This window comes from Liolophura sinensis, chromosome 7 (assembly GCF_032854445.1).
Source record: "Liolophura sinensis isolate JHLJ2023 chromosome 7, CUHK_Ljap_v2, whole genome shotgun sequence".
NCBI classification, from domain to species: domain Eukaryota; kingdom Metazoa; phylum Mollusca; class Polyplacophora; order Chitonida; family Chitonidae; genus Liolophura; species Liolophura sinensis.
In genome coordinates, this window is record NC_088301.1 from 34298648 (window position 1) to 34316717 (window position 18070).

At 38.8% G+C, this 18070-nt stretch overlaps 1 protein-coding gene across 1 annotated transcript in view; it reads right to left on the reverse strand.

Moving 5' to 3' along the window:
* Positions 1 to 6726: 6726 nt before the first annotated feature.
* The window catches only part of LOC135471207 (uncharacterized), a 19934-nt gene continuing 8590 nt past the window's right edge, over positions 6727 to 18070 (reverse strand). Inside the window, 2 exon segments of the mRNA XM_064750328.1 lie at positions 6727 to 13353; positions 13355 to 15053. Of these exon segments, the coding sequence (XP_064606398.1) occupies positions 11082 to 13353; positions 13355 to 14841 (3759 nt within the window). The 5' untranslated portion in view covers positions 14842 to 15053 and the 3' untranslated portion in view covers positions 6727 to 11081.

The window sequence follows — 18070 nt, forward strand, 5'->3', positions numbered from 1 at the left end:
CCAAATGTCAAGTTCCAGGTGTGATATCATATATACGTTGCCCAGCTTACTGACATCAGGACAGCAAAAGTCAGTCTCCAGGCGTTATGTCTTATATACGTTGCGAAACTCACTGACACATGACACCAAGGTCAATCTCCAGGCGTTTTGCCCTATATACGTTGGCCAACTTAGTAACACCAGAACACCAAAACTCAAGATCCAGGTGTTATGTTCTATATACTCTACCCAACTTACTGACACAAGTACACCAAAAGTTCCAGGTCTTATGTCCTACATATCTTACCCAAGTTACTGACACCAGGACACTAAAAGTCAAGTTTCCAGACGTTTTATGTCCTAGACTTTACGCTGCCCAACTTACTGACCGAACAGTAAGCTGTTATAGAAGCAAACGCAAAGAAGTTGAGTAATGGTGATCTGCCTTAGTGAAGAACACAATAACAAAGGTGGGAATACTTCCAAAAGAGTAGGCCTAAAGGTGATCCCATCACATATACCAAAGTGTAGGACATCTAGTTGATGTATTTGTAACGGTTTTATTTAGGATTGGCAAAATGTATGTTCATGTATACCTAAGATCTGACATACACAGGATGTTCGTTCCCCGTTAAGCCCCGTCCAGACTATCCAACATCGTTCAACTTTTGTTGACTCAATAGCAAGTTGAATGCTGTTGAGGTAAGTTGAGTGTTCCGTCCACACTATAAATCAGATAGGTCAACATTGTCCAACTCTGTCGTCATGTGTTGAACCATGTTTTTTAAACAAACTTTCGATAAATTGGAGGGAAATTTCCATCTTTCTCTCCGATGCATGAGACAAAAGGATTTTATTTTGCCCCTGTCTTTGTAATCTTTAGAGAGAGTGTTGTAAACACAAGGGTATTTTTCATACTCGTGTATCAACAAAACTGTCTCATCATTAGACCAGTTTCTCTATTTCGCCTTTGGTGCCTTCTTTTTGCCCAGGCCACGTGCCTTAAGACGGTCACGTCATTTCTAACGGCCGCTGATTGGCTACTTTCACTCAACGTGACTCAACTTGTTGACAAAAATACACATTCACATCTCCGATTCAACAAAGTTGGACGGTGTTGAGTGTTGTTGAAACAAGTTGAAGAACCTGTCTACACTACTCAACACGGTTCAACTTATTGACGCAAATTCAAGTTGACTCTTGTTGAGTCAACAAAAGTTGGGTGATGTTGGATAGTGTGGACGGGGTTTTACGGAGCCCATGGAATTGAAGGTGATCAGACCAATTGTGAGCGTTATTGAGCGAAGGGTATGTGAGTGAGAGGAGGGAAAAAACAGGAAAATTGATAAAGTTTATAGTATGAGACAAGGAAAGTGAATCAACATGGTGTGGGCGTGTAATGGAGCATATAGTAAAGGTGATACAACATATGGCGTTGTGCCAAGATATAGGCCTACTACCTACATTAAACGTAGAACACTGCAGAGCCTATTAAAGGTGATTAAGGGAGTATCTAAATACAAGAATTATAACTACATGTATAAGGGTCACAGAGATACAGGCGTGTGTCATCTAACCCTGTCCAATTTGAACCACATTTAACCCCCACTCAACGTTGTGACATAAAATTAAATGCCATAACATGGTCACATTCCTGTTTTAATTTAAAGTCAAGTGAAGTAACATAATTTTATGACAGCAAACCTTAGGCTTATCAACTGATCTTGCAACTAATCGATGTTTTCTAGGAAAGTGATTCAGGAAAGTAAGCCACGATTAGGGTCTGGCGTGAATAGTGGATCCATCGTTTTGAGAATCGTCCGTTTCATTGTGCGACAAACTGAGGATATATTTGGACTAGCGCAAAGTCCGGGCGCGACCTTTGTCAAACCAAACACGGACACATCCACGGTAATACAATCGAACAGAAGAATTACATGTACTGGACGCACTAATAGGGATAAATACAACTACTAGAAGATCTCTCCGACATATCTCGTACATACTGCAAGAAAAAAAATTTTGATGAAAGATGTGACCTGGTCATAGCAATGATTTATCTATTTATTTGGCTGTTACTTACCGACGTACTCAAGAAATTTTAACTATATGATGGCGGTCAGTTTCTTGATGGGGGAGACCGGAATATCCAAGGGTCATTTTGTTGTGCGTAGCATCGTACTCACGAAATTATAACTTATACCAGAGTTGTATGCATGTTAGGGAAAAACGGATGGGAGGTCCGAAGTAAACCACTGCCCTTTGCCAGGTGTATACTTTCGCCCGGGATCTCGAGGCAGCCTAAGCACGCAATTAATTCTAAGTAGTTGGCCTATATACTGCAAAATACTGGCATTAAAACAATCTAAACGTGAACTTATTAAATTTAAGCATAAATTCGAAACTTATAAATTCCCTCATCTTGTATAAGGCCAGGCATTGGAATATGCGATTTTCACAGCCTTTGCTATAAGGTTCCGTTTTAAAGCATAAAAGATTGCTTTGTGATATTGTGGTCTGAAGGAGCTAGGCCTCGTGCTGGATTTGAGCCATTGGGAACAGATCATTCGGTTAAGGCAAGATCAACGCGAAAACGATGTTGTGCAGAAATAGCCAGCGATGGTCCCTTCTGTGGCCAAGGAACATTTTGGTTCTGCAGCAAAATAAGCCCCAAATATTGCCGGATTGTTGTGCACCGAAATGTTTAGACAGTTTGTAAAACCTACTTATGGCCACCATACTGGATCAGTATTGCTAAACTAGCCCTTAAATGTATTTATTTATTTATATATTTATTTGTATCTTTATTTGAACATAGCGACTGGGTAGACTGTTATTTATTTATTTATTTATTTATTTGACTGCTGTTTTACGCCGTACTCAAGATTATTTCACTTCTACGACGGCGGCCAGCATTATGGTTGGAGGAAACCGGGCAGAGCCCGGGGGAAACCCATGAACCTCCGGTGAAGAGGCCAGCAAGATCTAGGCTCGAACTCACAGCGACCGCCTTGGTGAGAGGCTCATTGTGACAGGCTGGCGCACTAACTCATTGACCACGCTAACTACCTCAGCCACAGTTCACATATGCCTGATGAACCATTGTTTTGTTAGAATGCAAACATGTTATATACATACATATAAAATCAACAATGTAATGTTCTTCTAAGACAAAAGTTTACAGCATCTCTGTGTCGTCAAGTGCGATCCATTTATTGTCTGAAGATAAAACAAAAACTAAAGCCACGGTTGTAAACGTAATTTGTTATTCGTGTTACATTTTTGTTTGTTTACTCTTCCCCCTTACCTGTCACCGTGTTAAAACTGTCGCGATTCGCCTCTGTTTTCGTCGCTCGAGGCAAAGATCTTGGTCACGGCCCCTGGTGAACCACTTTCCAAGGTCTCACCTTCTCGCGCTTAACAGGTCGAGATTACGATCGAGGAGACATGTTGATGAGTGCGCTGTACCCCAAGGCTACATCAGCCAGCCGTGACGGGATAATTCATTAGAAAATATCATTAGGGCCATCAATCCTTATCTCTCGAGGATATGTTGGTTAGCTTACATGTGACACCTCTCTGAGTATTTCCTGAGGTTATGTAACTGCACAAAGGTACCCTTTAATCGTTTCATATGCATCATGTTAAACAGCCTTTGTAACCCCTTCTAAACTCCCTGAAGTCTTAAGTTATGGGAATGCACGTTGGAAAATTTAACAATAAACAAATTCTTCCTATTCCTTTGATTTCAACTGTCTTTTATAATATATTTATTGCAAAACTATAGCGCTGTGTTGTAGTTACTTAGTCAAATGCGTTATATTCTCAACGATTTATAACATCAGACTGTTTTGGACTTACACTTTCTAATTTGTGTAGGAACGATTCTACACCAGCAGATCAGCAGATCAGAGACAATATTACGTGGGTAGTGCACATTCGCCTAAATGTCCATTTTTCATGGTAGACATTTAGTAGACAACAGTTTATATATTTTCTTGGCGAAACTGCTGGTACGAAACGCGATTGACTTTCATCACCAGAATCAGCATGTACGATACCCAGTGTAAATTCCAAACAACAATATTGCTGTCGGTGAAACGACTTTCTAAAGAGCATCCACCAATAACATGTTCAGCTGTTGGAGCTAATGTGTGATGACATATATTATATTTGTTTTATTTGTATTCTTGTGGTAGGCCTGTTGGCTAAATGATGCAGGCCATGGACAAGGATTACTGGCTATTAACTACCGGACTCTGAAGTTGCTGGTTCGAATCCCAGAGTAGTTTCAAGCCATAACGCGCGGCAGTTCTGCCCGCGTGTCGATATCACTTTACAGGCAGACCTCTACGCCAGCAAAACTTCACACCCACAGTAAGCATTTTTCGGACGCAAAATACCAATTCCAATTTTTCAGATTGTAAACCTAGCATAAACCGACGAAAACCAACGTATCATTTCCGAAACGACCAGAATGACATGGTTTAAATAACTAACATCTACTTCCACTTTCTTTGCGAATGTTGTAAACGTATACACCCTATGTAGTTTCGAAGGTCAAGTTAGAGCAGCAAATTCAACACTTGTAAATGCATGCATGATTGCGTGCTTCCTTAGAGTTCATATAATGTGCCTCCTTGTTGCAAGGCGGATTTCCACCGCTCTTTTATACAGAGCTGCTACACTGAGAAGGCAAGTATGCCGCACCGCCCGAGCCATTATACTGATCAACCAGTTGTTGCACTATCCCCGAGCGGGGAAGTTACAACTTCCTCTTTTAAAGTCTTAGGTGTGACTCGACCCAGGATTGACAATGGATCTACCGCTCCCGAAGCGGACACTCTACCAACTGTGCCATCGGGGCCTGTCGCTTATAAATGTATGTATATATTTAATTATATACATTTGATCGTTGTTCAGCGCCATGCAAGAATTTTTCACTGAAATCATGGCGGCCATTTCTATGGGCAGAGGAAACCTGAATGTCTAGGGTATACCACTACTGTAGACCTTTCCGCACTGTCAATCAACAATTGGCCAGCCATAGGCAGTATTGTTGCAAATAGGTCAACCGGATGTCCCACACATTGTTTACCAATGTTCACTCCTTCTGGGATCCTTCCTTCATCAGGAATGGAGTGGAACGTAGCCTTGTCACGAGAATCGGTAGTCAGACATAGGATATGTTGATCCATCCATTGACGAATTATTCGACGAAAAGCCTTATGCGTTTTGTACGCCGCTTAACTTTTGCTTTGAATGTCTCACAAACAGTGAGACCGAAAGATCTCAATGTGTACAATATCTTCTGCTTTTTATGAATAAATATACCAGTCCTTATTCAGTGCAGGATCTTCAAAAGAGTGAATATAAAGGCCAAGAAGTCATTTTAAAATTTAGACTACACTTGACCACCAAATCCAAATTTCAACAATTTACAAGTTATGACAACTAACTGTAGCCCATTCAACTCACGTGAGAAAAAAAACACATCTGAGGTCAATAAAATTGAATAACCAAACTCAAGACATACATTTCAAACAACAGCATTTATTGCATACGAAACCACTTTCTACCGTACAGTGCAAATGTTTTCACTCCACTATACAAAAATACATTTATCATACCAAAATATGCATACGGACAAACAGTACTTACATAAGAGGTGCGACCGCCATGCAGTGTAAAAAATAAGTACAGACAGGACTATACCAAACGGTGGCTATAAAGAACTGTTAAATTAAAGGCGAGTGCAGACAGAAATGAATACACGACTTACGTTCGCTATATGTTCTATGTATAACATCTTATTATTTGTAAGTATATATATATATATTTATTTATATATATATATATATATATGATCACCGATACAATTCTTTTCTTCATTATGCCTTTCTGGGACAAACTCCACTCATATCATGTACAGGATAACATATTATTAATTACTTTGTCTTTCTACAAATTCGATCGGTCATGAATTACTTCTACCAGCTACTGTGTATGTATGTGTGTGTGTGTATATATATATATATATATACACATATACATATATATATATATATACACATACATATATATATATATATATATATATATATATATATATATACATTTACATATATATATGTATATATATATTTATTTATATCATATATATTGAATAGATATATGCCAAAAAGCACACAATAAGTCATATTAGAGCAGGTAAAGATTGACAAAAAAGAAAGATCCCTGATTTGAACGGTTCATTGTGATTACAGCGTTAGGTAATACGTCCACTCAATTCACACTTATTCATAGTATAATACGGGTATACACACTCGATGGGGTCCAGTTCATGTGTTTACTTTCAACGATAACACAAAAGCCTCAAGCCACATAGCCAAGGAAGAACAATAATGCTATAGTATATCACACTGGTATATTTCCAAGGCGAGCAGCATTGGGACATAACAATACAGACCGTATAACTTTGCAATAACTCGTGGTGAAACACATACCAAATTTAATATACAAGGTGAAAAATGGCGGTCTATTTGTTAAACGGCGCCCACGAACAAAGAAATTCAATGTCGCTCTGTGGTTTTCTTAATATATTACATCAGCTATATCTTACGTTGGTTACCACAATGCTCAATCTTCAATGCCTCTTGACACCTCGACATGGGAATTTATCGTAACTGCCATAGCGTAACTCACCAAAGAAAGGAGACAAAAAAAAAAACAAAAAAAAAAAACACGCACACACAAAACAGAATCAGCTCCTCTTTACAATCTCATACAGTGACCTATACACATTACCAGAGTTATTCTCACAGGCATGTTTAAATCTTTTTTAGGTGAAACCTGTCTTCACGCAGCATTGATCTAACCTTAATAAAAATCCTTGCTTCCACGAGAGACTGCCTCTTTTGCAAAACGACTGTCTTTCTAGCACATTACACATTTGCCAACATCACAATCAGCAAGACTTTTCCACCACAATTTAAAGCCATCTGAAAATTTTGTATAGACCAGGAGCAGAGCTACAATGGTGAATACTCAGTTTTCGTAAGTTTTGTTGACAAGGAAAAAAATTGAAAGGAAAAATGAAAATGGACTTCAATACGTCCAAAAAATACTTTGGTAGGAAATGTATAAAGATAGGATCTAGAGCCAAGTTTAACAATGTTTCAGCTGTGAAGAATAGACAAAAACATGTACATGGGTGGGTATAACGTAGCCCAAGGAAAACAGAGCCAAAGGAAAGTACACACACTCCAATATTAATCAAGGTCCAACATCAATTCTTGGATGAAGTGGAATAAGGAATGGATAAAACGTTCAAACAACAGAACAGCTATCATCTGTTCAAACAATATAGTATTATTGTAATTAAAAACGGAAGGAAAGAATCACTCACGTGAAGTTCTGATTTAAATATTATTTTCTATTCACTCCAACGATGAAATATCAAATAAACTTGTAATTATACATACATTTTTTGGTGGGTGTTAATTACTTCATAAACAATATTAGTACACACTCATAATAAATCGGTGGTAGTGCCCTTACAGTCTCACAGGTGGGTTGTATATAACTATACATAATGGCACATGATCAACAAAAGAAACATATATGTAAAAGAATGAATAAGAAAAACAAAATATATTCTTATCATATTTGATCAGCTGACCCAAACTAAAATGGTTTTCACAAAACTGGTTAAACCATTACCTTAAGGAAGAGATTCTTTGTGTGAATCTGATCAATACATGGTTTTATTACTTGATTCCGGACGAAAGAATAATTTAAACACAAAATAGAACACATAATGTTTGTAATGCATTGCAAATAAGATGCAGTTCCTAACTGACCACATTCAACGCCACCATATAATGCACTTCAGATCATAAACAACTCGACAGTTTGTGATTTTCCACACAGATCATTAACTTAAATATATCTGAAAATGTCTTTACCAAACTGCAAATGTCTAATACACTTGGTCACAAATTTGGTATAACCTTAATTAAAAAAAAAAAAACATCAATCATACAGAGGTTTGACACTACCGTATAAAGTGAGTATTCAGAGACTTCTGAAAAAATTTGTGAGAATAACAATCCATCGAGCGTTTGAAAAAAATTTAAATTTACATAAGTGATACAAATATTTGTAAGAGCGACAAAAAAGCATTCATAAAAAATCTCTTTCAAAACCACACTGCTTGAAAAAAAGTAATGGTAACAATGGTGTTGTTATTGTACATTTACAGCAGGTGATAAAATTCTGTGAGACTGGCTCTATTGCTGAATAGCTTTGCAAACTCTTATGTATACATATATATTGCCAAATTCCTGACACATAGCTTTGTTTGAAATAAATTTCATTGATGGGTTTTGTTCATCATGAAAATATTCTAGACATGTCTGTAACAAAATGGAGCTGATGACTAAATCTTCAGAATTTGATTTTCAACCATATAATGTGCATTTTTATGTTACACATAAAGAAAGGAGAAAGAAAAATAAAAAAGTTTTGGAAAAGAAAATGAAGACTGGGATAATACGTTTGGCAACAATTGACATGCCTTCATTAACATGACCAACATTTTCACTTAAACTGCTTAAATTGTACAATACTTAGCTCCAGTAAGACGCCATCATAATACATGAAATCACCTCTAGCAGTTTAAGTAAAGGGTCACCGAAGGCAGGGCAGGGTCAGGTGAAAATGCAAAACCATTTTTTATCAAAAATATAGATAAAATCACACATTTGCACACCACACCACAGCAATCCCTCAAACACAATCATTGCAAAGAACAACTCTGAAAGAGCATGAAATAAATAAATAATAAACGGTCCATAAAACCCCATAAATGGTATCATATATATTATAGTAGTATCTTATTCATATGTTATATGCAAGTCATGGATTCAATTCAATTCACCGAACCTTAAAACATGCAAGCGATTAATACACATCTCATTATGAGATGGATTTGATCACATTACAAGTGATGAGGAATTCGGCAGCCATGTTCAATGCACAAACATGTGTACTACTACCATGATACTGAATAACTTAAATATACGCACGCAACAAACTTAACTAACAATCCCAAAATCACAATTCCAAAATGCCTAAGTAATAATTATAATAATATATTATTCAATATATAGAACGCAAGTTTAAAAAATACCACACTCACATCACAACAGATTATTTTCAAGTATTATAATAACAACAACACACAGAAATGCACACATATAGTATCTACAATCTAAAGCCACACTACCTTTAAATCTAGTGCAAATATCACCACACTATGCATCAGATTTGAAATAAATTAAGATATTATAATGGAAGCTTGGGTAGCCCTCCTACCACAAAACCTCTATACATGCACTTCGAGACCTGAAAACTATACAAAGCGCAAGGTTACTTGAGAAAACTCTGCAAGAATCATCCAAACAGAGCAAGTCAGTAGTCTATAGTTTTTGTGGGAGTAAGATCAATTTCCCCACATGCCTGAGCTAAAGATGCACTTTATCCTGTGATTTATAAACAGGAAAGCTGTGGTAGAAAAAAAATTCCATCAGTCCAATACTTGGAGAACTCACATCATTGGCAATACACAGTAGCAGTCTTTAGACACAAGTCTTCAGTATGTAAGGCCATTCCAAATTCCTTGGTGATTGAGCTACACATATAGAGACAGTGCACTTGCATTTACATGTAGCATCATTTCAGTATTTTCAACATGCTCACTGTGTAGTCTTTACAAACTAAGTGCATGGTGCGAGACAAGACATGTCTCAGATTATGCTTTGTCTTCACAAAAGAGTTCCCTGAAGGGACAGAAATGCACAGTTATGAACTCCAAGTCTGGTCATGATCAACACACTATAAACACTCAGTGATCATGTCTGGTTGCAGACAGAGTTATACAAAGACATGGCATGAAAACAAATCGCTCCATGCGTTATTTTCTACTGCATACTATTGCACATAAAAGAGATTGCATAAACACTTCATAAAGTCAATAGTGAACCAAAATATGTTTTCATATATATCACTCGATAATAAGACGTATCTTGTCCAAGACACAGCCCATGTTTTCAGAGGGTGATTGTGAGGGAATAAAGCTGGAAAAAGCCTGAAGTCCATTCAAGAGCTGTATAAACTCAGCCACTGGGTGCCTTGTCTTTTTGAAGGTAATCCCCATTACCTGGGTCCCCATAGAGTAAACCACCCTGTCACATCTGCATAGTTTCGCCATGAGGTAAAAGGGGTGATGGTGGAATCTACACTTCCTCTACATGTCTACAGACAATGGTACACACAATGACCTCCAATGAAACACACACTAACAAACAGGTCTAAAATTTTACTAAGGAAGATCACAACAGGAATATTTTGATACAAAATAGAAAATGTTGGCAAACTTCTCATGAATATATTGCCTCATTATTTGTGGGTATTCCTTAAATCTGCACACCTGCCTTTATAACACTACGATCTATCTGATGACAGCATACAAAGCTCCAAATTCTACTAATGCATTTATGTGATATCCTCTTCAGAAAACACTACACAATTTTGTTTACCATGCCTGGACAGCAATATGTATGAAGGAGCTAAATTATTCCAATGGGATTTCTAAAAATGCCCATTTTTACATACATGCACTCAACATCACTACATTAACAACACCGTCATGAGATTCACTCTTCAATTCCCCTGCAGGACAAAGCTGGATAATTCTAGGCCAGGTATGTTACAAATATGAGTACAGTTGCTGCCATGTTAAATAACTACATGTAATTGCAGAAAATAATATTAATAACATAGTCATAATATAATCATAATAATAATCATAATAAAGAATCTCATTCAGCTTTGGTGTGTTCAAGATTTGGAAATAGGTGGGAAAAATTGCACGTTATTATTTTTGTATAATATGCTCGAAATATTTATATAAACAATCACACAACAACTCTCCTGTACAACTAGTATATAGAGGTTGCCTTGGGAGTGGGAAGGTGAGTTGCAAATCACATCACACAGTAGAGGTATTACCGTAAGTCTGGCTTTCTCGACTGGAAAGTTTATTGTTCCATTGGGGTGAGAGTGAAGGTCACTGTCACCGGGCTTTTCACGAGGCTGCGAACGGCCATGTTAATGACAGCCGGCACGAAGTTGCTGTCCTCGTGGCCGCCCTGAAGCTTAAAGGACTGGGTTAGGTAAAGATCCTGGTCACCTGTCTTGTTCTGCTGAACAGGTAAGTTCAAGGATAAATCCACTGGCTCCTCAATCCCATTGTCACGGGGAAGCTTTTTGCGCCGCTGACGGTGCTTTGTTACCTTGTGACGGCGGAGATTTTCTGGGATGCGAGTAGAAAACCCACACTTCTTGCAGGTGAACTTCTTCACAGTCAGACTGAACTTTCCCTTTGCTGATGACTTGGCAGATCGGATGTGATCCTCCCTTATATGCTGTATGCACTGAAGGCGGCTTGAAAATTTGGTAGCACACTTCTTACAATTAAAGCCACTTTTGTCAAAAGATCCCTTCCTTGGAGCTCCGGATTTGGAGGGGATGTCGGTCTGGTGGTGGTAGTCGCGAAGGTGACGAAGGTAGGAGTGTTCATAAAGGAATGACTTGAGGCAGATAGAGCAGGGATAATTGGAGGAGGAACCTTTGCTCATCTTGTGTTTTCTCTCTTCATGAGAATAAATGTTGCTGAGCCAGCGTGTTTTGTAGTCACACCGTAAACAGCTGTATACCTTCGGTTTAGTACTTCGAGCATACTTGGTTTTCATGGCCATGGAAATATGGCTGGGTCGCCTGAGTTCGTGCATTGCCTTTGGTTCGGGTTTTAGGCTTACTTGGGCATTGTGCTCCTGGATCAGGTGCAGCTGTAAGGTCAAGAGATCAGGGAATTCTGCAGAGCAAAGGTGGCAGGCGCTTCTCTGGCTGTTCAGCCAATCCAAACTCCTCTTCCCAGGTGGCAGAATTTGCAGCTTTGGAGGGGACAAAAGAGAGTGATCTTTCATCAGATGAAGTTGCAGCTTGTGTAAGTTTTTGAATTGCCTGTTGCACAGACTACAGGATTCTGGCATGTCATGGGTTCTAGTGCTGATGGTAAGTTCATCTTCAAGCTTCAATTTCAGACTTTCTGATAATTTCTGTAAAGTCTGAGAACGCTTCTCTTCCTTGGCAATCTTCGTCTGTTCTGAGGTGCTTGAAGTACTGCTGGCTGTGTCAGAATCCGGCATTTCAACAGACGACGCATTTGACATGATGGGAGAAGCCTTGGCCTGCTCTTCCAGAGAAATGCCATGCTTGTTCAATTTGTGGGTTCGCAGAAAGTACTTGTTGCAAAGTTCCTTATTGCAGATCTCACAAGCTACTCGAGAGGAGTTGACAGGTTCCTTCCATCTCCATGTGTGTTTCTCAAAGCTGTCACTTGCTTCAGATGCCATGGTTGGACTTGTATTCAAAACAGCAGTGGAAGTTGACATGGCTGGCACTGATCCAGAGGCAGCTGCAGAGAGAGCAGCAGCAACCAAGGCCTCTGAAGATGTTACTCGAGCAGCTGGAGTGGAGGTAGCAAGATTCAAGACATCAGATGACCCACGAGATGACGTATCTGCAATAGGCAACTGGGTCCTAGGAGCCCGATTTCCAGAGCCTCGCTCAAACTTAGGTGTCTTGATGCCATGCAATTTCAGTTTGTGGGTTCGAAGAAAATATTTGCTGCAAAATTCTTTCTTGCAAATCTCGCAGTATGCTTCAGGATCAATACCAAGTTTGACAAGTTCACGTTCTGGAGGCCGTTCAGGTGTTTTGTTAGCATTTCCTTGTGCTTCAATTTCTTTCACAAGATCTCTGATAACTTTAGCTCCACGTTCCTCTCTCAATTTACTTTCTGATTTTGCTATGTCACTTTTACTGTCCTTATCATTTGGGGAAGAATCAATTCCGTGAAGTTTCAGTTTGTGAGCCTTGAGGAAATACTTATTGCACAGTTCCTTGTTGCAAATTTCACACTGGACACGGTCAGCTAACTTGGCCGCAATCATTGATCCAAACATAGAAGAGGCTCCAGCTTCAGAATTACTTTGTTGGCTTGGTGGGCGAGATAGCTCAGCATCTGGGTCTGATTTAATGTGCATGTCCGGCTTCATGAGCTCTCCGATCTCTGGGCTGCCTGAACCATCAGTGAGAATACCATGAATGTTCATCTTATGAATCTTGTAGGAATACTTGCTAGAAAATTCCATGTTGCATATGTTGCAATAGGTCACATTTGATTCATTTTGGCCAGATTTGTTCTGGATATTAGCTTTCTCCATTTCAACAGCTTTCATGATTTCACTGAGTTTGGTTTAAATTAGCAAAGTCCTCAGGAATACCAGGATGACTAAACATTGGGCCCAACATTGAGCCTGGGAATTTCTTTGCATCATCAGAGAACATACCGTGCTTGTTGACCATGTGAAGCTTGAGAAAGTACTTATTGCAAAACTCCTTCCGGCATAGTTCACAATACAAGTCAGCGTTGAGAACACCCATTCCACGGAGTGCATCATTAGGTAGAGGGCTGACATTGGAGGCGCTGCTAATGGAAGGTGTGGTGTCGGAATGAGGTAAAGACTGTGAGATGACAGGAGCAACTGAGACAGGCTGAGGGGAGGGCGTAATTGCTAGAGGATGCTGTGCCATGAAAGGTTGCGCTTGAATGATTACTGGAGGAACAAATGGGTTGAGTACCATGACATTGGCCATGCTGTTGATGTTCTGAGGTAAAATCAGAGGTGCTGAGGTAACAGTTGAGGAGGAAGGCGGAGTATCAAGCTGTGGACGACGTCGGCTGCTGGAGGTATCCGGGGTGATGCCATGCACATCTTGCTTGTGCTTTTTGAGGTAGTATTTGTTGCAAAAATGCTTTTGACAAATTTCACAGTAGTCCTCCATATCTGGATTTATACTGTCCGATGGGGGTTTCTCAGAGAAAGGCATAGTCTGTGGCGGTGGCAAGCTGACTTCTGCCTTGCCAGGTAAAAAGTTCATTAGCTCTGGTCGTTTTGGCACTGAAGCCTGCTCAGTGTTATTAAGTTGCATGGTAGGTGGGAACGATTCCTGAGGGGGAGCGAAAGGGAAGTTGGCCATGGAGAATGGGGATGGAGCATTATCATAAATTCCGTGCTTGTTTGCCTTGTGCGTTTTCAAGAAGTATTTGTTGCAAAATTCTCGATCGCACAATTCACAGTAGGCATCAGGATGAAATATACGAGTGCCATCAGATTTGAAGGAGACATCCCCATTTGCATCTTTAGAGTCTGAGTCTTGCGTAGAATTCTCCTTCTCTTCTGAATCCTTGTTATTTTCTTGCCCTGAGTTTGAATGTCCATTTGTCAGATAAGACTGGTCCTTGTACAGCTCATTACCTAACCGATGATAAGCTGTGGGGAAATCAGAAGCAGAAGCTCCATTTTTTGCTGAACTCTCTTGTTCTGTTTTTTCTTCCTCATTTACATGTCCATTGGACAACAGATTGCCATCGGTGGTAGTTTTAAGCTGACTTCCTAGGCGGTGGTATTCAGTGGGAAAGACAGATTTTTTCTTGTCAAGGTTCAGAGGAGATGCTTCATCTGTGTTATCTGAGATAACCGAAGTTTCCATCGGCTCTTCCTCAGTCACAGTTTCATTCTCCGGTGAATCCTTACTGGTCAAGACTGACTCTTCTGGTTCAGGAACTGGTGCTGGCTGCTGAGCTTTAGCACCCGCCTCATCCCCACCTTCCAAAGAGACACGAATAGGTTTGGACTGCTTACGCCGACTGGACTTCATACTGGCAAGCATCTTATAGCACACACTTCTAGGTTTGTTTGTAATTGATGGTATGTTCCAATATATGTTCACTTATTAAACACTGCATATGTTCAGATGCATTCTTGTAGTTGTTGGTGAACCTCTGCTGCAGCTGGATGTGGTTGTTTGATCACTCTGTCGTAGTCCAGTGTTCACTTAGATGAAAGTCTTTCATTTTGTGGACTACAGCTGCTCACCAGCATCTGAGGAGAGTAAAAAACAAAACACAAATTAGTAAACATAAATACTAAGATCTCTTAATTACATAATTAAAAACTGACTGTAACATGTTTTTCAGTTCACTGGGGTAGGAACAAAAAATTTCCTGTGCCAAGTATATGAATCCTCAAAGCTGTTCATACAAAAGTTTGCACAGCGTTTTTTTTTTTGTTTTTTTTGTTCATAGCCTAATGAACTGAAAAAAAGTTACAGTCAATCCTTATAATTAAATTCAATCAAAAATGTGAAATATCTGATCGGATTACATGATGTACAGGCTACTATATCTGTCATAGGAGCGCCTTTGTTCATCCAAAGTATGAGCAAGAATATAGTTTTATCAGTGAAATGCACGAATAAATTGAACATTACATTGTTCTTTCTTGACGTCAAAAGCACAATCACAGCTGGAAGTTTTATCGGGCTCATGCTGAAGCTTGAATGACTGCCTGAGTTATAGAGAATATTGGAACATACAGATGGTGAAAGATGAGTGTAAGATGAATCAAGATGATGAAGAACTAGTGGAATTTACTGGCTGTGCAGCTGCCTGATAGCAGAGAGGCTAACTGTTGTGTTTCGAACAGAAGACGACACGTCTGGAGTGACACCAGGAGAGAAGACGACATGACAGGGAAGGTTGGCCATGGCTTGTATATGCAGTGCTTGTGGCTTCACGGGCAGATGAAAAGGGGTGTGATTCTCACTAGGCTGAACAATGAACAGGTTGTGGATCTTCCCATGATTTGTGGAGAATTTCCTACTGTATAACTTCAGACAGAACTTCCATATTTGTGGCCACTGATAAGCATTCTAATGTCTCTACTTTAAACCCATATAACCCCTTGTTTGAATGCACGTAATGTAGGCCCACCGCGAAAATCTGTGGCTGGGCCTGTGAGGGATCAAGACATTAAAAATGGATAGAGAGTTCATAGCAAACCTTAAATCTTTGAAGCACAGTATCTGTATCGCTTGCAGTTAGGTTCGAACTGATATTTACAAAATCGCAATACTGACTAATTTCCTTGTGATTGCAACATGAGACAATCCCGCTCTGACATTAAATGTTTGTTTTCAGCTCTGTGATGTTTCGTTAGGGCTAAACTGACATTTTTAGTAATGTTAAATAATATTGGTACTCAGACAAATGTCTGTTCAACATTTATGACAGTGATTGTTTTTATCAGCATGTTTTGATTTAGCTTTGTTGTTGAACTGAAGTTTGGTCAGTGGAATTTGGTCGTAATCTACATCTTAAACGCTTTGCTACGTTAAAAAATAAGGGAAATCTGATCAGCAATAAGTATTTGTCTGTTTCAATATTTTGGATATTCCAAGAGTTTTCCACTTATGGTTGTCAATATATTTGTACAATTATTTTTGTGTTGAAAATCCCTCTACTGCAGATGGGAAATACATGTTTTACGTGGACATGGTCATGTTTATTTTTAGTAAAAGTAGTCCGGAGGGGGTGGAGCGTAAATACTATTTAGGTTCATTGAGGTATGAGGTATGAAAAAATTGACCAATCAGAAAGCTCGTTATCGCTTGAACACAAAGGAAATTTATTTCCTACTGAACACCAACTACACCATGAGATGTTATTCAAGTTAAAAAGACATTTCCCTACACGTAAAAAAGAGAATAAAAATGAAAGTGCAAAATAAAAAAAGCAATAAATAAAATGTAGAAATAAAACAGCTAAACAAAAAAAAAACATACTTCTATAACACTTTGTCCATTCTATTAATGTTTAAAATAAAACCAAATATGACAGCAGAGAAATGTAATCTCTGCTTCATTTTCATTTTAGCCGAGTTCTCCTCCTGAGAAGATGTAATGATTGTGTGGCCAAATCTAATAAATGGCAGACTTACGGGTAGACTGCACACACAGAGAACAATACAGAATACAGGATAGTGAAGACAGGCTGTAGGAAACCAATAAATCACGATTTTCCTTCAATTTCACTTTGTAAATGAAGCAATTTTAGTTTGATATGTTGAAAATTTTTCCCATTTCCAATTACAGCATTTGGCTGTTCGGCCCTTTTACTGTCCAAACAATATAAATGCTTCACAGGAACAAGAATCTCAAATTGAAAACTTCAATTATTTAAATCAATCAACTCCAGTCTATTTTTCCAAGCCGACCTGCGAGCCGATGTCGGGAAAACCAAGCAAGCGTTGCCATGGAGATGTTTTACACAGCCCGACTCAATCAAAATCTAAGTCAACGTCATTATTATTAATTCTTTGCATGCCAGACTTCAATAATTTCCACATCGAATTTCAGGCTGATGAGATCTGATCTCTGAGAAAGATTTCCATTTTATAGTGTTTGTGTGTGTACTTGAATTGTGTTTGTCACATCAAATATTATCACTTCATTTCCAGAACCAGACTTTTAACAATATCAAACCTGCATCTTACAGCATCATTTGATTGCTCTGCAAATCATACACTGGTGGAACAAAATCATGTGATACAAATACCCTTAGAAGCTAGAAATCTAATCTGAAGTTTCTACAATTATGACTTGCTAAATACTTGTGCTGAGATAGGACTATGTACAAGTAATACATGTATGAGTCATTTCATGGACTTTTCAACATGAAGTTACAATTTTAATTGCCATAAGGAAGTCGATATTACGTTTATTTATTTATTTGATTGCTGTTTTATGTCTTACTCAAAAATATTTCACTTATATGAACCGGTCAGAGGCCGGGGGGGGGGGGGGGAGCAAAGACCTGTGTTTGCAGTACTACGATATCTCTCTCAACCATTTCAGGTATATGATACAAGTAAGCTTGAATATAATGAGGGAAATATATAAATGTCTAATATATTATATTAATTATATGCAAGGGTTTTGGCTGTTAATTTCGGGACTAGGAGGTATCCACTAGACTAGCCCAGGAAAAGGGAGAGGCTCTGGACAAGGTCCAGCCCAGGCTATGCTGAAATCTTTAAATAGAACTCCAATAAAAACAATT